Source organism: Vigna unguiculata, chromosome 8, assembly GCF_037176805.1.
Source record: "Vigna unguiculata cultivar grain cowpea cultivar isolate G323 ecotype 2 chromosome 8, ASM3717680v1, whole genome shotgun sequence".
NCBI classification, from domain to species: domain Eukaryota; kingdom Viridiplantae; phylum Streptophyta; class Magnoliopsida; order Fabales; family Fabaceae; genus Vigna; species Vigna unguiculata.
The window spans coordinates 4,165,864-4,186,494 of NC_140799.1; the positions used below are offsets into that span (position 1 = coordinate 4,165,864).

Sequence of the window (20,631 nt, forward strand, 5' to 3'; positions counted from 1 at the left end):
CACTTACACTTTATTCTTCATGTTATTATTGATAAAGCCCAGAGACGGACACCACATACACGGAGAAATGTTTAAATTAAAAAAATTATGGACATAGACACGACTATATATATATATAACAATTATAATTCATAGTCTAAAAAATTGAAAATTAATATTTATATAAAAAATAATAGAAATCAAGATAAATAATTATAAAAAAAACAAAATCTCGCAAAAAAGATGTATGTAAATCATGTTTATTCATTTTGATTGAAAAATACTTCTGGTTCGTCAAGACATAAACTAACAATCTAAAAGATTTCGCTGTAAAAAATTTCTTTCAATGAAAAATCATCTTCTTTAATATTTCATAATGTAAAAAATTCCGTTGTCTTTAATTTTAATTTTTTATGTAAAATAATTTATTTATATTTATTTGAAATACGGAACATGTATGGAGTAAAAAATATTAATTATATAATCATATTAAAATTAATTATAATACAATATATTATATACTAATAAAACAAATTAAAATTTCTTTAAATAAAATATTATATTAATCAGAATATGATTATTAAATTATATGATTAATTTAATATTATATTAATCGTATATTATATACTGATTAAAACAAATTTATTGTATAAAATAACTAAATTATTAAATTAATCAGAATATGATTATGTTTTCTTTTCATTTTTTTTTTCACCTAACTTTTCCTTCCCATCTTCTATCTTCTCTTTCCCGTGAATTTATTTTGCCTGCAACGTAACTATGGCAATTCTGCAACGGCATCCACGGTGACAACTCTACAACAGCGGCCACGTTCCACGGTGCGCCTCCGAAGCGGGGAAGCGTGGTTCCGACGCCGTGTCGGAGCTTCCTTCTCAACAACTCTCACTTTATAACATTATTCACACATTGTAGGGAAACCAACTTTATCAACATTTTAGCTTCATAACTTTTTCCCTATTACAGCTTGTAAGTTCTCAATCTCAATTTTGTTTATTACCTTTTCTTAATTAGGGTAATTTGTAATTTTGTATCCATTTATTGAACTTCAGATTGACTTACCAAGACTCTACAAGTTTTAGTGGGTTTTATCTTGATTGGAACTATTTCTACACTCCTTAAAGTTGTGTTTCTACGTAGGGCTAGGTATGTTGGAGGTGTAGTTGTAGTGAAGCTTGTGTCTGATTCTAGCAATGTTAATAGAATTGACATTTTGCTAATCATACATGAACAGGGGCTTCTAGGAGTGAGGCCGAAAGTTGATTTGGCTCAACCTGATTCGGCCAAGAAGCTCCCCAAGTCTAAACCCCAATTACCTTCTTTAGATTTAATTGTTCCCATTCATTAGCCCATTCCTAGTCCTACTTGGGATTCTTCATCTCGAATTGATATGGATGGTTCAAATTCTAACATGTGTGTTGCTGCTTGTTCTATTGGTACTCCCTCAAGGTCTCCAAGATCAACATCATTGTATCTTGCACCGGGTTTGATTTCGCCACCAAGGGGTCTAAATGGAGTGGATTATGTGGTTTCCAGTCCTTGGTCTAACAAGATAGCCTCCTGTGCTAGTATGATAATGTCATAATTGTCTATGATGTTGTTATGGTTGTTTTGCATTTGTGTTAGCTTTTTCATTCATTCATATTTTTTTCACTAAATTATTTTGCATGTTATTGGATGATCAGGGATAAGAAGACATTTCACCCAACATAAATGTTATAAATTGTTCGTAGGTTGCTCACCAAAATCATAACCAAACCCCACTTGGCAATATAATTGATGAGATAGCTAACACCTATATATATATGGTTTTGTTAATGGAAAATGATACTTTAACAAAAATATTTTTTAACAAACTTTGACAATCTACCTATTTGGGTAAAAAAGTACAACTTTATTACTTCATTTTGGTTAAAAAATAAAAGATTTATTTATTTTAATTATATTTATGGCAACTTTGTCAAGTTTGTCAAAACAAATTTGTCAAAACATAATTTTCCTTTTGTTAATAGCATGAATATTTAACAACATGAAGTTATTTGATTGTTTAATGTATTCTTCCACTTAGTTTGTTTTTATTCCCCTTTAAAGAAATTTCTTCCAATTGGCTTTTTGTTGAAGCTCTTTTTCTGTGACTTGCTTTGTAAAACGATTTTAAGAGATGCCATAAAGTGGTTTGACATATCTATTAATCCTTAATACAAACTTTTACTGTATAATTTACTTGAAACCACAATTCTAATGAGAATAACACTAAGAATACAACTGCATCTGAATTTTGTCCTTAGAGGCTTTTGGCATTGTAGTTTTATTCTTCTTATGTATGTAGTTGGTTTGAATATGCCTTGGTTTGGTTTGTGAAGACTTGGCCAATGCAGATTATATGTTGATAAAAATTGGGTTTGTAATTTTTTTTCTTCCAAAGATGGGATTGTTGGTGATGAACCACTCATTGAAATAGCCAAATTTGCTTGCTTTTACAAATTTTATAGGTTAGTTTGGATCCTTGGTTTGAACACGCACTCTTTCAAAGTTCATAATAATCCTAACAAAAAATGGTGAGTCGAAAGTGAGTCAAAAGTGATGAACGACCAAGTGATCAAAGACATTATAAATGACGTTGACTTGGATAGTGTAAGAATTGATATGAAGTAAAACTTTTCCTACATATAATATATAAATTCTTAAACCTTGGGTTTGCATATAATTGTTTGCTTTGTTTGGTGAAGGATGGTAATTAGTTTTGCAGAGTTTAAGGCAATAATGAAGACGAGGAGATTGGAAAATGGCTTCTCGTCAGTACTCAAAAGCATTCATCAAGCTTTAAGAAAGAAAAACCAGTAACACCAAGTGCCGCCCCTTCACCATCTCTGTCCAGTTAGGTCGTCGTCAACAATGGTTGTTATCGGAGGCTTCACCGGTGCCTTCACAAGTTTTTTATTTTCTTTCAATACTCAGATCAAAACCACTGCGACCCCATCCATGGTGTCAACTTCGACATCTTCATGGGCCTGGCCGTGTGTTCTCCGGCGTGTCCCCCAGCAGGGCCGTGTCTGGCCCAATAAACCACGTCCGACGCGGTGTCGCACGCGCGTCGTGCACGCATCCGTGTCCAGTACGAGAGGCCGACATGGAGGCGCGATTTTTATGGCGTGTCAGAGCTTCCTAGAGGAGAACCCTTTTACCTTGTGGCACATCGATGAAGAGCCTGAAATGAGTTTGGAGATTGAAGAAATGGGGTCTTGTCAAAGTAGGGAATTGCGTGAGGTTGAGGGCGTTGTGGGGGAAATTGTTCAGCTTGCGAGGAACTTGCCTCAAAATCTGACTCTGGAGGAGGCTTTGGGTGAGTATGAAGGAAGGGTCAATGAGAAAGATTGTTGGGAGGTTCTAGAAATACTTGGGGAGGAGCGCCTCTTGCTGTGTTGTGTGTCTTTCTTTCGGTGGATGAGTCTGCAGGAATCATCACTTGTTACACCTAGGGCCTCTATTGTGTTGTTTCCATTGTTGGGAAAAGGAGGGATGGGTGATGAGGTGATGGGTTTGTTCGGAAGCTTGCCGTCTAGCATGGAGTTCAGAGATGTTCATGTTTATAATGCCACAATTTCAGGACTTCTGTATGGTGGCAGGTATACAATTCTTGCCCATTTATATGGTTTGCTTTGTTTCTTCCTTGCTGCTTTTGTTGTTCCTAGGACTGGTAAGATTAGCTTACGTAACAAGGATTTTAGTCAAAATAAAAAATGCTTGTACCTTTTTCTGAGGTTTTTTAAATTGTGGAGCAGCTTATTTGAGTTCATTGATATACGGTTGCAATTGTGGTTTAAATGTGATTGTGAAGACTCCAAAATCCTTGACATTGCTGTCACGATCGGTCTTAGATCATATTCTAAAACCTCTGTCTTGCTTAGATAAGATATCACATTTTCCTTGTATACTATCTGGGTTGTGTCACTATTATAATTTTTCTAATTGTCCTTCTCCCATCTCTAGGAAAATGTACAATTGTGTGCAACATGTTTGTTATCTTATCATTCCTGTAATTCTAATTAATGCTGATATTTAAAAAACTGAACAAAGACCAAACAAGATAATGTTGTGACTTATGACATGCATATTCGCTTGCTGTGCTGATACTAGTGCATCAGTTTTGGCATTATATTTTAGGTTGTCTATATTCTTTTCAAATTCTCTTAAAAAGGGGTATAATTTTGCTTCCAAACTCTATTACTTCTGTGGTGAGAAACCATTATTTTTGTGTATTGCTCTGTTAAGGCAGTACCAGAAGCTCATATTTACTTAAATGTCTTTGTTTTCTAAATGTTTCTGTATTTCTGTTATAAGTGTCCAATTGTGAAAATATAGTTTTAATTTGGTTTTTGATAGAATATAATTTAAAATTTTAATTGCATGTTAAACATTAGTTGGTTGGTTACGACGTTGATGATTTGGCTTTCTAGGGCTTGAGCAAATCATACGCATTTCTCTTCTACCAATTTAGTTTTTCCTTTATGGCAGGAAAATTTTGTTGTTTACCTCTTGGGCTAGCTTGGTCTTATGACTTGTTGGTAATTTTGCTATTAAGAAAGCTTATAAATGACTATAAAGTTTATGAAACTTAATTAGCTACATGTCAAAAAATGCAGCTGATGTTTCACATCACTTCACCTGTTTAGGCACTGCTTTCAAACATAAAACTGTGCTACGTTGGGAAAATACTAATTAAGTAATTATAATGAACACATTTAATTCCTTAACAAGGACTTGATCTTACAAAAATTTATTTCATCTCTTCCTACTACAAATTATCTTACTTTGTTTAGGTCAGCATTTTTTGTGTGAAATACTATACAATGTATTGTGTAAGATTTTATTGTGTTGCTTTTTTAGGTATGAAGATGCTTGGAAGGTGTATGAGTCAATGGAAACGGAGAATATTCATCCAGATCATGTGACATGCTCTATTATGGTTACCGTTATGAGAAAACTTGGCCATAGTGCAAAAGATGCATGGCAATTTTTTGAGAAAATGAACAGAAAAGGGGTCAGATGGAGTGAAGAAGTCCTGAGTGCATTAATAAAGTCTTTTTGTGATGAGGGTCTGATGCGGGTGGCTCTGGTCATTCAATCCGAAATGGAGAAAAAAGGGGTTTCTTCAAACGCAATTGTGTACAACATTCTGATGGATTCATACTGTAAATACAACCATGTAGAAGCAGCTGAAGGCCTTTTTGTGGAGATGAGAGCCAAAGGGATTAAGCCTACTGTAGCTACGTTCAACATTCTAATGCATGCATACAGCAGAAGAATGCAACCCAAGATTGTAGAAAAGCTAATGGCGGAAATGCAAGATGTTGGCTTGAAGCCAAATGCCGAATCATATACTTGTCTAATTAGTGCATATCGTAAGCAAAAAACCCCGAGTGACCTGGCGGCTGCAGATGCATTCTTGAGGATGAAGGAAGTTGGTATAAAATCCACCTCACATTCTTATACAGCACTAATCCATGCATATTCAGTTAATGGCTTGCACGAGAAAGCTTACATAGCATTTGAAAACATGAAAATGGAAGGTATTAAACCTTGCGTAGAAACCTACAATACTTTACTAGATGTGCTTAGGCGCGCAGGTGAAGCTCAAACACTTATGGAAATATGGAAGTTGATGAAAAATGACAAAATTGAACTGACACGGACAACATTCAACGTTCTTGTTGATGGTTTTTCTAAACAGGGTCTCTACATGGAGGCAAGAGGCATAATATCTGAGTTTGGAAAGCTTGGAATGCAGCCAACAGTGATGACATACAATATGCTGATGAATGCTTATGCAAAGGGAGGGCAACACTCAAAACTGCCACAGATATTCAAAGAGATGGCAGTTCTTAACTTACAACCAGATTCTGTGACTTACTCAACTATGATATTTGGCTTTGTCAGAGTTCATGATTTTAAGCGGGCATTTCTTTATCACAAGCAGATGGTCAAGAATAAACAGACTATGGATGTCAGTTTTTATCAGACTCTTCTGGACATTCTGGAGGCCAGAGCTGCTCGGAAAAACAAGGATTGGAGAGCCTTGCATGCTCAGATTAAAGGTAAGACAGGTGTGAAAGTGATCAGGCAGAAAGATGAGTTTTGGAAGTACTACAAGAGAAGACGTGGAAGAAAAAATAATTCTGATGTAAGTGTACATTAAGTTAAGATACAATGCTCTCTAAGAATTGTAGGTTCAATTTTGGCACACTTTTTTTTCTCTAAGAATCAATATTATTAGGAGTTTCTTGATATTAGCTGTGAAGAGTATACATCACATTATGCTGCCTCTTCAATCAGCAATATCTTTCACACATTGTATTTGTACGTTGACATTGCGTGTGAACAATGATAAATAGACCAAATTAATGTAGTCAAAGACATGTTTCTATGTTTCAGATAATATTAATATTTTGGAAATCTTGGATATGCTCTTGCACTACACTCTCAAACTAAGAATTTTTAAATTTTGTCTGCAAGATCGTACATGGTCACTTTTAATTGTTCCGAAGTTCTTATGCCTTGTTCAACGTTATGCTTGCGGGTTATATGGTCAACCTAATGAAGGTTGGCAATACCTCACATCACTTAACATGGTTAACTTGGTTTCACGCATGTCATTGTTTCCAACTTATGCTGTCTTTGGTTCAACATACCATAGATAAGAATAAAAAACATGTAATAAAAATGGAAAATATATTCTAACAACCAGATTTTGACAACAATGTTACAACCTAACGTGGCAGTTAAGGTGACATTAATTTTTAAATAAACATTAATTGTAGTAATTGACACGGTGTAAATTTGAGCTTTTGAAATCAGGGTTTCATTCTACTGTTTCAAACCGAGCGTTTTGCAAGAGTTCCTTCTTCCTTCTTTTTCCTTCTACTGCTTCTACGTGCCTTCCAGTCAAGAGGCTTGAACCCGTTTTCTTCAGCCACTCTTGTTCAAGCCTATTTCTAATACGGGTAACTTGAAAAGGTTTGAGTTCCCTAAACCTAGTTTTGTTTTTTGCTTTGTTTGCTAGAGAATTTCTTTTAATGTATTTGCTTTATTGTTTGCGTGTTGCGCGCTTTGGACAAGACTAACATTGTTAGATTGTTTTATTGTGTTTATTGTTCGTGTGTATTGTAAGCAAGGGAGTTCGATTTTTGTTGGCTATGCCTTCCTTAAATGTTTTGTTTTTGGGTGGTTGAAAACTAAGCGTGTGCTACTTTAAAGAGTTCATCTTCGGTATTATCTAGAAAAGATGTGGTTGAAAGTTAAGAGTTCCCTCTCTAGTGTTAATGAAGTGGTAGAACTGTGTGTGCTAGCCTTATTAATCCTTGATGAGATTGGATATTTAGGCCAATGTGAATATCTGTTTTATGCTCATCTGCCTGAGGAGGCTGGAAATCTGAGCAATTGTGTGATGTTAAAACATGATGTTTGTGAAGATGGCTGAGCTTTGAACATCACTGGAATAGTTTACTACTTTCTGATAACGTAAGCACCCGGACTCATTAAACACTACTTGGGCTGATTTGCAGAGAAAATTCTTGAGAAAGTTCTTTCCAGGATCAATGACAGCTGCTGCAAGGAGGGAAATCAGTGGGTTCAGGCAATTTCAAGGACAAAAATCTGAATGAACATTGGCTGCAGCAGAGCACTATGGGACAACAACTTAATGCCGAGATGCAAAATCTGGCCAGATTGAGAAGCATGTGAATTCCAGTTTGGTCTGTGCATTAGTTCAGTCTTAACAGCAAAAGTTAACCAAGGCGGCATATTCTCTCTGGTTCAATCTTTCTGACCCTGTTTCCTCTAATCTTTTCTGTTGATGATGATTAGTACATATTCATAATTCTTTTAGCATTGTATTTAGTAAAGTTCTGCATTTTAGTTTTACTCCTTTAAATACTTAGTGTTAGCTTTGTTAGAGCAAGTTGAATTTGCATATTTGAATGTTTTGGTTGGTTTTAGCATTATATGTCTGTTTCAGTGTTATAGTCTTATTTTAGTTGTTAACTAGGATAGTATTTTCTGTATTTCTTGGGTTTACATAGTGAAATATAAAGTTCTGCATAATTTTCAGTTGTTGTTTGTAATTCTAGTATTCTTTTGCTGTTTTAAACTTGTAGAAGTTAGGTTAGTTGGTTTTTAATTGCTGATTTGTGATTAGCTTGTTCTTATGCCTATTTTTGCTGTCAAATAGTAAGATTTTGGGTCTGCACATATCAGATTTCGTTTTTCTTGTTATTTCTGAATTTTAACTTAACTTTTATCTTCCAAATACCAATTAGAAGTTGTCTAGATACTTACATTTCAGTTTTAAGTTCTAGTTAGTGCATTTACGGATTTTGACTAGCTTTAGCATGCATTTCCTAGGATAGAATAGTGAAATTTTGCATTTTTTTTAGTAGTAATTAGATTAGTTTTTAGCATTAGTATACCATTTAGAAATTGTTTAGAAAGTAAGTTTACTGTTTAGATAGCTTAGATAATTAGTTTTAGCAGTTGTAGCCTAAGTAGAGTAACTAGTTGTTAGATTTAGGGTTTCTTTTTTAGGTTTTAACCAGTCAGATTTTCAGTTTTATGGTAATTTCAAATTTTAGTTTAGTTTTTAACTTTCTTTGATCATTCAAAAGCTGTCTAGGTAGTTAGTTAGCAGTTCTAAATAATTAGATTGTTTTGCTACTTTTGGCCTAGTTTAGTTGCTAGTTTTAGGTCTTAGGTAGTCAAATTTTGATTTTTAGGTAGTTTTTGTTATGTGACTTGTTTCTTTGCTAGATTTAATGGTTTTAAACTTGTTAGGACAGTTTCCTTACCTTTTCTTAAGCTAGTTTGGTGCAGTTTGATCTTTGATCATTCAAAAGCTGTCTAGATAGTTAGTTAGCAGTTCTAAATAATTAGATTAGTGCAGTTTTCAGTTTTGCTACTTTTAGCCTAGTTTAGTTGCTAGTTTTAGGTCTTAGGTAGTCAAATTTTTATTTTCAGGTCGTTTTTGTTATGTGACTTGTTTCTTTGCTTGATTTAATGGTTTTAAACTTGTTAGGACATTTCCTAACCTTTTCTTAAGCTAGTTTAGTGCAGTTTGAATTTTTTTTAGCTATTCTAGTCATGTTTTTGAGTTTGAGGTAGTAAGTTTTAGAAGTTCTTGTAGGAGTCAGGTTTTGAGTCTTCCTTTGATCATTTTTAGTTAATTAGGACTGGTATGGATAGTTTTAGTTGCTGTATTTGGTTCTTTACAAATTTTCATCCTTGCTCCCTCATTATTTTCACTTTCATGATATGCATTTATGTAAAAAAAAAAATTCTGATTTGAGTAGATTGCATTTTAGCTAGTTTTTACACTCATTTCATTATGGATAGGTGATATACATGTTATAAACTTTGTTCACCAGTTTTGATACATTATTTACCTTGAGAGACTTGGGCCTTATGATTGATTCTTGTGTGATTCACTTGTGTGGGGCTGCATTCTAGAACTTGTGGAGACTCTTGTGATGCCAATTGTTCTTGGGGACATGGCCTGCAGTGATGATTCTTCTGGAGAGACGAGGTCGTCTTCCTCAGCACACTTACCTTGACTACACACTTACCAATCTCATGGCTGCTGTTATCATTGCTTTCACCTTTGGAGAGGTTGGCAACACTGCCCCCAACTTCTTGTCTCAACTCCACCAGGTACTTTTCTTCTCTCAACACAAACATTTTCTATATCAGCTTAGTAGGAATGATAAAATAACTTAGTAATAAAGAAGGAAAAATCCTGAATTTGATCTTCTATTAATAATTTGGAGAAATAAAATTGATTTGGTGAGTTTTGAAAAGACGATGAGAAAGATTATGGGATTAACTTCGCAGCTGAAAAAAAAAATAAAAAAAAATAACGGATTTCAATTACTCTTATTTTGAAAGTGTTTCAATTATCTGATGCAGGAAAACTGGCCTTCAGTTCTGTTTGCCATGAGGGTGGAGTGGTGCTGAGTGTTGGAAATCTTTCAACGCAGTATGCTTGGGCTTTTGTTGGCTTATCAGTTGTAGAAGTGATTAGATCAAGCATAACTGTTGTTATACGTATACCATCATGGATGCACCTCTTAGATTCTGAACCTATGTTACTTTCTTACTCTGATAAGAACATTGGGAAGAACACACCACAAAAGTTAAATGTTACTTACTAGACTCAAGTTCTACATTGCAATGGATCCTAATATACTCATAGAGAAAAAAGTTTCATTGTACTGTTTCTGTTGTGGGTGTAACAGGAACAACCTTCAATTACTTTTTGGATGACAAGATCAACAAAGCTGAGATTCTTTTCCCAGGAGTTGGTTGCTTTTTGATTGCTGTATGTCTAGGTTCTGCTGTTCATTCATCTAACTCTGCTGATAATAAGGCCAAGCTCAATGAGTTTTCGGCTGATTACAAAGATGCAGCTAAGTATGTGTTTGGTTTTTGATGAATGCAGTTATTAGATTATGATTTTAGTGAGCTTTGCTTTCCAATTTTTAGCTAAGATCTCACCACCAAATTTTACTCTTGAAACCAGGAACACTACTTTGACCACTTCGATAGAAACAAGTGAAGGTAACTTAACTAGGCATCTTTAGCCAGCTTAGCCAAATGGAATTGCTGCATTTGATAAATTCTGGCATTTTTCATCTCCTTTGTTACATATATATATATATATATATATATATATATATATATATATATATATATATATATATATAGTTGATTCGAAGGATCTAGAAGATGGAAGTACTTCTGTACACAAAGCAAAAGCAGGAACTGCAGCTTTCCTTATAGAGCTTGAGAAAAAAAGATCCATTAAGGCAAGTGGTTATATGCTTAAAGAATAAAATGTGTAGAGATATTTCTAATTTAATGAATGCAAAATTCATTTTATAAGTTGATTTCGATTTTGTAAGATTAAATCAAGTTTAAAAGTATTCAATAATAAAATGAAAGGTGGATATTAAGTATACATACATAGCAGCAAATCATAAATGTATCACAGAGTATAAACTATTGGTTTTCTCATTAATAACTGAGATTACTACCTTATACTTATTCACATTAGAAGAGTGAGATCCAATTTTTCACATACCCTTTTTCATATTATGTTGCATATTATATTACACAATGAAGAATGGAGAAATGCAAAGATGTATAAAATGTTATTGGTTGTTTTGTGATTGTGTGGCCCTTGCGATATGCCTTAGTATACATTAACTTGATAACATATTATTATTTTTTAAATATTTTAAAATATTAAAATTATTATATATCAATGTATTTTTGAAAGTCTAAAAGAAAAATACAAAAAATCTAACATAAAATTGAAATTGAACTAAACTTAAAAATGAAAGAACTTTTATTTTGATCTTAAAACTCACATTGAACTTGAATCCTAGAATTCCTGGTCTGCATAAATCTCATGAAAAGTTGTGGAAATGTTAAAACAAAACACACCATAGAAGGCAAAAAGTGAATAAGTTGATTAACCTTTATTAATTTATGAGGGGTGAAAAAGATTAGGGTGATTTCTTTTGTATGTTGTTGCAGCTTGGTGATGGTGCAATGTGCAGGCAGTTGAATGTTCCAGTAAGCTAAAAGGGTTAATGATGAATGATTCTTTTAGTGAAAAATTTGATAGTGAACGAACACATGAACTTGGAGCTACCATAAAATGCAGTTAATCCTAGTAACTACACCATTCCATGTGTAGAATTTGGATTTGATTTAACACTGCAGTGTCTCAGTTAAAAATTTAACCACAATTTGGTTCAAGTTAGAGAAAAACAGTGTTATTCCAACAACATTGTTTTTCCTCGGTTTTAGTCTCACATTTCTGTTACACCTTATCACTGGTTGTGATTTTGTCCCAATAAAATTGTGGATAAATTGCTGCAAGTTTAGTTGCAGAAGACCCCAAAACCTTGATTCTTTGGTTTGGTGCAGTACTGATTATAGAAAATGGTTCAGGTTTTATAATAGATTCTTGGTTGAATCTAGACCATTAATACTTTTCTGAACAACCCTAAGTGCAGAACTTTTCAGAGTAGGCTTGGTACATGAAGTGTGTGGGGACTTTCATCAAACACTAGGCAATGAATGAACATTTTCTGTTCTGAGAATTTTTCTGCTACCTTGGTCTAGGCTTAGGAGTTGCTGTAGTATTGGGAGAGTTAATTCAGCAACATGCAATGACTGATACATTTAAGGCAATTTCATCACTTGGTGCTCCACCAGATCATCTTCAAATATCAGTACAGAAGCTGGCTGTTTAAAATTGGAACTGCAGGTTATATTATCATTCTATTGCTCTGACATTATGTCACCTTTTCTTTCATTTCCATATTTGTATTTTTTCTCTGATGCTGATTAAGAGAAGAGAACTAGAACAGAAGTAAAATCAATTTTTTTCAGATAAAAAGTGTTTAAACACAGCTTTCACAGTTGAGGCACCAGTTACTGGAACAATTAACAAAAGGGCAATCCAACATTGCATCAATGATGTCTCAAAAGTAGGAGTGTGACATGTCTTTTAAAATAGTATCACCATGGACATACAACATTAACATCAATCAAATATACAACTAAAAATTGACATCATTGTTTCTACTTGATTTTCTCATTTTTATTCGATGTGATTTAAACTGATATTTGAACTTTTCAATAATTTCTCTTTCAAGTATAAATCCTTTTATACTGGTTTTATTTCTGATCAATGTGAAATTTAGATTGAATAAAATGGAAGAGAAACTTAATTCTGTATCTACAGAGACTGCAGGATCAGCTCATGAAAATTTGTAATGGCTAGAAGAAACAAAACATGTTGCCAATTCATCAGTTGATTGATAGTTTATGCCATGTTTGAACCTTAATGAGAACATATCCATAAATAGAAATTGTTGAAAGCCAGAAAATACATTGGTGGAAGCATTCTGCTTTTCAACTGTTAGTTGATTCTGCAAGAAACACATTTAAGCAAGAGTGGTCCCCTACTCCCTATAGGATGCAACTGTTTTCTGACTTGTATTAATTAGATTTTTGTGCCATGATTCTTCACTGTACTTTAAGACTTTCTATTTCTTCCAATTCAGATGCATTTGACTTAATATTTCTTGTTCGATTCACTGTAACTTTGCTTTTGCCTTGGTTTGTGCACAAACACAGGTCCTGATAAAGTTGTTCCAAGCCATTCTTCTCTCACCTTCTTCTCTGTCTTCACCTTCATCCGTCTCATAATCTTTTTCTACCTCTACCTTAAAAAATATTTGCAAGAGTCCATTCAAATAAATGGAAACACACACCATAATAATATGAAATGTAAGAAAAAAATTGAGAACTTGTAATAAAAACATAGAATGTAACTTCCGCATTTCACAATCTGTACATTCCACATTTTACGATTGGTAATGTTAAATTATATTCCAAATTGAAATATCTACATATTGTACAATCAAAAAATATAATTACAATAAGTATATAATTTAGAATTTAAAAAATGTTGGGTGCATGAAAAAAAGTATATATTGAGTTGGTATAAATGGATGGAACGCTCCATTGGATGAGTTTTTCTTACAAAATAGTTTTAAATTATTGCCTACGGATGGATTTTGTGTTTTTTTGTGTATTTTTTTACGTTAATAAATATATAATATTAAAATAAATTTAAAGTCGAGAAAATAAATAATAATTATTAAATTTATAATTAAGTTTTGAATAAAATCAATGAAAAATGATTTATATAATAGGAATATTTATTATATTGTAAGGAAGCCATGTCCCATTAAAAAAAATTACACATTACTCGTTAAAATATAATGTTTTTTTATTGTGTTAAAATATGAGTATTCAAAAAATAATTTTCTTAAAGATAAAACTCAGACAACTAATATTTATCATAACTTTTTTACTTGCTCATTTGCTATTAATTAATAATTTTGTTATTAAATTGTTAATATCATATTGAAGAAAAAACTAGTTTAAAATTTCAATTTCACTGTTCTATTGTGGATGTTGTTAACCATCAAATGTGAAGAATTTATCAACTATATTTGAATTATGTTCATCTTTGATAAGAATATGAGGTACATTTTATTTGAAAATAAAAATCCATAATGATTTATCAAAAAAAGATTGTAAAATAAAATGGAAGAAAAATTGCTTCCACATAATATGATTATTTACATTGAGAAATAAATATCTAAAATTTTTTGTTTTGATTTAATTATTGATGTGTTCAATAATTTGAAAGAATAATGAACAATTTATTAGATATATAATATTTCTTTTATCATTATAATTATATTAAATTAAATACTCATTTTTGTTGTGTTAGTGATAATAATAAAATATAAATATTTTGAGTGTATTATTTTAACTCTCCAATATTAGTGTTCAAGACCCGCCAGTGATTTATAGGTTTAAAAAATAAATATGTCTGTATAAATGTAAATAGTAGATCATGTAAAAAAATTATAGAGCATGTGCAAAAATAACAAACTATGCAAAAATACAAAGGATAAACTATACGAAAAATGTAGAGTAGACTCTCTAAAAATGTTAAACAGTTTATGAATAAACGGTGTAATGTGTATTGTTAGATTCGTATAATCAGTACATCGATAGACTCGTCTAATCACTACTTCGACATACTTGTCTAATTAGTACATTGACAAACTCGTTTAATCAGTACATCAACATACTCATCTATATGTTGTTAGACTCATCTAATCAGTACATGAGCATACTCGTCTAATGTGTGTTTCTAGACTCATTTAATTAGTGAATGAAAAAACTCGTCTAATGTGTATCAGAAGACTCGTCTAAATAGAGAATAGATAGAGTCGACTAATGTGTATACTTATCTAATATGTGTATGAACAAACTTGTCTAATGTATATTGTTAGAGTCGTCTAATGTATATTGTTAGACTTGTCTAATTAGTGTATGTACAAACTCGTCTAATATATGTTGCAAGACTCGTCTAATCAGTATATGGAAAGAGTAATCTAATTAGTGTATGGAAGGACTTGTCTAATGTGTATTCTTAGACTCATCTATTCAACGTATAGAAATATTGATTTAATGTTTTTTTATATATATACTCGTTTAATTTGTGTATGAACAAACTCATTTAATGAATATTTAAATGTTTATGTACTCAATGGACAAACTCATCCAATGTGAATTAATAGACTAGTCATAATTTTTTTATGTACAAGCTTGTCTAATATATATTGATAGACATAGACTTGTCTAATCAATATATAAATGACTCATTTAATGTGTATTATTAGACTCGTCTAATCAATGTATTGATGGTCTCGTCTTAATATTTTTTTGTTATACTTGTCTGATTATAGTGTAAATGGTCTCGTCTAATGTGTATTGTTAGACTATGTAATGTTTTTTACTATACTCATATAATCGTTTAATTAGCATATGGAAAGACTTATATGATGTGTGTTGTTATATGTCTAATCAACACATTGATAAACTCGTCTAATCAATATATATACACACTCATATAATTTATAAACAATTTGTATTACCAATAAATATATATTATTTTTTAAAATAATATTATTTTAAGAAGTAAAAATAAAGTAAATTTCTCTAAACTTAATTTTATTAAACGATCAATTAATTAGAAATCATAAAAGTATAAAATTAAAAATCTAAAATAGTATAGAAAAAAGAATTAATACTTTAATATAAATCATTCTTTATCATAATAAATGTTAAAAGAAAAAAAGTTTTAATAATGGTTAAAGCATGTCTAAGGACACACACTAAAAGAACTAGTTAGTTATTTATTTTTAAAATCAACTAATTTTTAAAATAACTTTTAAGGATGCATATCATATATTAAAGTGTATAATTTCAATTTATCATTTAAAATAAATTGACATAATTCTATTCTTTATAATAATCAACTATATTGGTTAATAAAAGAATTTCAACTTCAGGTACTACTAAGTTGTGAAGGAGACTAGAGTGACACACTCATCTAACTTTTTTTTGTTATGCTCTTCTAATCAATGTATTCTTAGACTCATCTAATCAATATATGAAATGATTCGTCTAATATTTTTTTGTTATACTTATCTAATCAATGAATAGCTAGATTCGTCTAATCAATCAATTGGTAGACTCATATAATATTTTGTGTTATACTAGTCTTATCAATGTATTCTTAGATTCTTCTAATCAATGTATGAAATTACTCGTCTAATGTTTTTTTTTGGTTAAATCATTCCATTTTTTTCCATCTTTGCAGGAAAATCTCAAATCAGTTACTTTTTTTTATGCGTCTCAATTTGGTCCCTATTGTGAAAAACTTTATGCAATCATGTCATTTCCGTTAATACTCTACTAACAACGTTAAATATATGACACGTGTTAGTTTGTAATTTCCTTTATTTTCTTTATTTGTTTTTTTAATTAAAAAAAGTTGTCACGTGTCAAACTCACGTTATGCCACGTTGCAGTGTCATGTGGTAGTAGTAGTGTCATGAGTTAGTGTCGCGTCAGGTGTCATTGTCTTAGTCTTAATTTGGTCTGTGTATTTTTATTTTGTCTCAATTCAGTCCTAATTTTTGTTTTGAATTAAACAACTTTGTCCCTCTCTAAATTGAAACCAAATTCATTTTTTGTATGAATATTATACAAATACTTTTATGAAAATTGATATTTTTATTAAATATTTTTAACAAGATAAAATTTATTTACATTTATATTTTATAGTGAACTTTATTTAAAATTATATTCAAAATGTAAATTTATTTCTTTTAAATTGTTATAAAATTGTTTTTTTATTTATTTATTTTACATTTGATTTTACAAAATTGTTATTTTTAAACCAACTTAGACATGTGTATATAAATTATTGAATTTTACACATTTTAAAAATATACAATTATTTAAAATAATTGAAAAACTTGATAAATTTATTTTATTTTATGAAATGCAATTGATAAAAAAGTTTAGCATATTTGTTAGTTGAAATTAATTTTGAATTTTTTCCTATTAACATTACTTTCTATTAACAAATTTAAATAAAATTCTATGTAAAATATAAATTTTAATGAACTTAATCTTATTAAAAATATTTAATAAAAATATTGGTATAATGTTTACATAAAAATTAAATTTGGTTTGAATTTAGAGAGAGACGAAATTGTTTAATTTTAAAAAAAATTGGAACTGAATTGAGACAAAATAAAAATACATGCACTAAATTGATACTAAGGAAATGACACTTGGCGTGACAGTGACACGTGGTATTACCACTGTCACATCACATTATCATTATCACGTGACACGACATCAACTTGACACATGCAACTTTTTTATTGTTTTTTAAATTAAGAAAATAAAAAAACATTAAATTAAAAATCATGAAGTGACACATGACACCTCTTTAACATTGTTACCATAGTACTAACAAAAATGACTTAATTGCATCAAATTTATCAAAATAAAGACCAAATTGAGACATATAAATAAAAGGAGATGAATATGAGATTTCTCTACAAAAATGGGACAAATGGAATGATTTAACCTTCTTTTTTTTGTTATACTCAACAATTATTGTGTGAAAATCTTGTTTAATGTGTATTACTAGACTCATATAAATAAGTATATGGAAAGACTTTTATGATGTGGGTTGATATATGTCTAATCAACCCATCAATAAACTCGTCTAATCAGTATATTGACACACTCGTATGATGTATAAACAATTTGTATTATCAAAAAATATATATTATTTTTCAAAATAATATTATTTTAAGAAGTAAAATTAAAATACATTTCTCTAACTTTAATTTTATTAAATGATCGATAATTAATTAGAAATCATAAAAGGATAGATTTAAAATTCTAAAATAGTATAGAAAAAAAATACTTTAAATATAAATCATTCTTTATCATAATAAATATATTAAAAGAAAAAATTTTTAATGATGATTAAAACGTGTCTAAAGACACACATTAAAAAAACTAACTATTTATTTATTTTCAAAATCAACTAATTTTTAAAATAACTTTTAAGGATGCATATCATATATTAAAGTGTATATTTTCAATTTATTGTTTAAAATAAATTGATGTAGGATATTTATTCTTTATATTGATCAACAATAATGATAAACTATAAGTTGTGCATGAAATTAGAGTGACAAATCAGAAAATATTAATCAAATAAAACATCTAAATGGTTAATTATGTTAGCAAATTATTATTTTGGTAAATAAAAATTTGTAATATTAAAAATAAATCTAAACTTTCGTTATTTTTATTTAAGTATCTAAATTTAATTGCTCATATATATATATATATATATATATATATATATATATATATATATATTTATTGTAGACGTACTTATCATTATTGTTAAGTTAAACTATTAGACATAATTGATATTTTAGAGTCATTTGAAAATTCTAAATTTAAGAAACTAACGACACTATTTAAGAATTAAAATAATGTTTTATTTTAAAAAATTATGAGCAAATATTATTGTTAATGTATTATATATTAAATGATAGAGTTGGAATAAGTTTTCTAGGGCAGGGGCCATGGCCCCCAATTTTGTTTTTAAAATTTTTAAATTTATATATTAAATTTTTAATATTTTTATAAATTTTTAAATTAAATGTATATATTAAAAATTAAATTATATATTTTTTATTTTTTTTGGATTAATTATGTTTTAGGTTCTTGATAAACCTAAGAACTTTTGATTGAATCGTGATAAATTTTTGTGATCCATTGAGTACTAATTAAATCTCTAATGTTAACTTTTTTTTTCTTAATGGGATGATGTAGCTCTCCAGGGGTTGATGTAATTATTATCTTTCCATGTCACTTTGCTGACTTGTCACCTATATCATTTTATTATTTTAAAATTTTGTAATTTATAATTTTGTAATTTATGAATTTATGAATTTATGAATTTTTTAATTTTATAAATTTATAATTATATATTTTTATTATTTTAATTCAAAATTGTATGATTAATAAACTATAATTTTATTATTTGAATAAAAATTAAAAATATATCAATTTTATATTTTATACAATCATAATTTTATAATTATATAGTTTTGAATTAAAATATAAAAATTATTAAATTATAAAAATATTAAATCAAATAATGATAAAATTATAAATTATATTATAAAATTTTAAAATAATAAAATAATACGATGACATCTCGCGACAATTAAGCAATGAGCAAGCGACATTTAAAATATAACTAAGTCTTCATTTTATGAAGCAAGCACAACGTTTAATGTTAATAAATATTAAAACATAAAATCAAATAAATAAAGAATAAAAATATCTCTTAGGATTTTTTTTTAATCTTTTTTAACATTGTCTCTTGAATTTTTCATATATTATACTCATTTCCCAATTTCACCTATTTTCTTTCCTTTTGTTTTTGAAGAAAAAAAAGTTAAAGACAAACTTAATATTTTTACTGTCATTTCTTATGTTCTCTTCAATTTTTGAAGAAAAAAACTCTTTTTTATTTCACTTGCTAGTGAATTATTAGTTTATTATAGTTAGCATTATTTATTTTTTATCTCATGAGCCTTTGTATGTTCACTTTTTGTTAAGATAAAAGAAAAAATAATGTACTATGTGTTTTTTCATAACGAGTTTTCAATTGTGACTTGATTATTAGAGTTTTATTTTATTAGGTATATCTTTGAATTTTTCATTAGATTATGATAAATTATTTTTGAATTTCAAACTTAAAAAAAAAAAAATAGGTCAATTGATGAAGAGTAAAAGAATTTATATTTATTTTATAAAAATAATAAAAGGAAAACTACCCACGATGATGAAAATGAAAACAAATTCAAATTCTTTATACAAACCAGAATATCGTACTTATAATCCAATTGTTTGATATTATTTCTTAAGGTTTAAAAAATTACAGGTGATGATGAGTTTGATATTAATTCTTTGGAACAATATTATACAGAAAAACATATTCAAATATGAGAATATCCAATAAGTAAAAATGATGAAATTAGGAGAGCGTATCTAAAATGGTGTTCATATCAAATACAACTTCAACATTTTGAATATATTAATTTAGCTCTCCCATAATTATTGGTCAAGATCCGCCACTGGTTGGAATATATTCCCACTTTTACATAGATTGACTAAGGACAAAACAAATGGATAAAAATATAAATTAACTCTCTAGAAACATATATCAACATCAATATACATAATTTGGTAGTATTTTTTAAGTCAATTAATTTATTAGTTTTTACCTTTTGTTTCAATCATACTAAAATTTATATTTTGAAGTTCAAAATAGTAAAGAAAACAAAAGAAATAATATAAAACAAATTTTATAATATTACGAAGTGTGAGTTTTTTTTATTATAAATACATATTTTAAACCTTAAATGAAGTGATAAGTGCAATCTTTTAATTTATTCTGCTATAAATATAATGATTTCAAACCTTATTTAGATTTCTATGTATATATGATTAGTCATAACCTTTTATTAAATAATACCATTTTAATACATATTAAAAATATGAAGTTTTATTCAATAATAACTCCTATGG

The 20,631-nt window shown here is 29.4% G+C and overlaps 2 protein-coding genes across 18 annotated transcripts; both read left to right on the plus strand.

The window, feature by feature from the left end:
* The first annotated feature begins 701 nt into the window (after nt 1-701).
* Nucleotides 702-13,139, plus strand: LOC114195633 (uncharacterized). 17 transcript variants are annotated; one of them, XM_028086160.2, is made up of 10 exons: nt 707-966; nt 1,050-1,143; nt 1,232-3,623; nt 4,885-6,178; nt 6,853-7,011; nt 7,560-9,696; nt 9,952-10,455; nt 10,565-10,602; nt 10,750-10,850; nt 11,584-13,139. In XM_028086160.2, the coding sequence occupies exons 3-5, from the start codon at nt 2,893-2,895 to the stop codon at nt 6,991-6,993; spliced, it is 2,166 nt and encodes a 721-aa protein (XP_027941961.2). In that variant the 5' UTR covers nt 707-966; nt 1,050-1,143; nt 1,232-2,892; the 3' UTR covers nt 6,994-7,011; nt 7,560-9,696; nt 9,952-10,455; nt 10,565-10,602; nt 10,750-10,850; nt 11,584-13,139. The 17 variants fall into 17 exon arrangements, with proteins under 17 accessions (XP_027941962.2, XP_027941961.2, XP_085521536.1 ...); XM_085665410.1 differs by lacking the exon at nt 1,050-1,143 and having other exon boundaries at nt 1,447-1,565; nt 2,739-3,623; XM_085665411.1 differs by lacking the exon at nt 1,050-1,143 and having other exon boundaries at nt 1,447-1,565; nt 2,747-3,623.
* LOC114195634 (ureide permease 2-like) lies at nt 9,550-12,308 on the plus strand. Its single transcript, XM_085665630.1, has 5 exons — nt 9,550-9,739; nt 9,952-10,089; nt 10,281-10,466; nt 10,528-10,602; nt 12,178-12,308. The coding sequence occupies exons 1-5, from the start codon at nt 9,550-9,552 to the stop codon at nt 12,306-12,308; spliced, it is 720 nt and encodes a 239-aa protein (XP_085521756.1).
* Nucleotides 13,140-20,631: the final 7,492 nt, after the last annotated feature.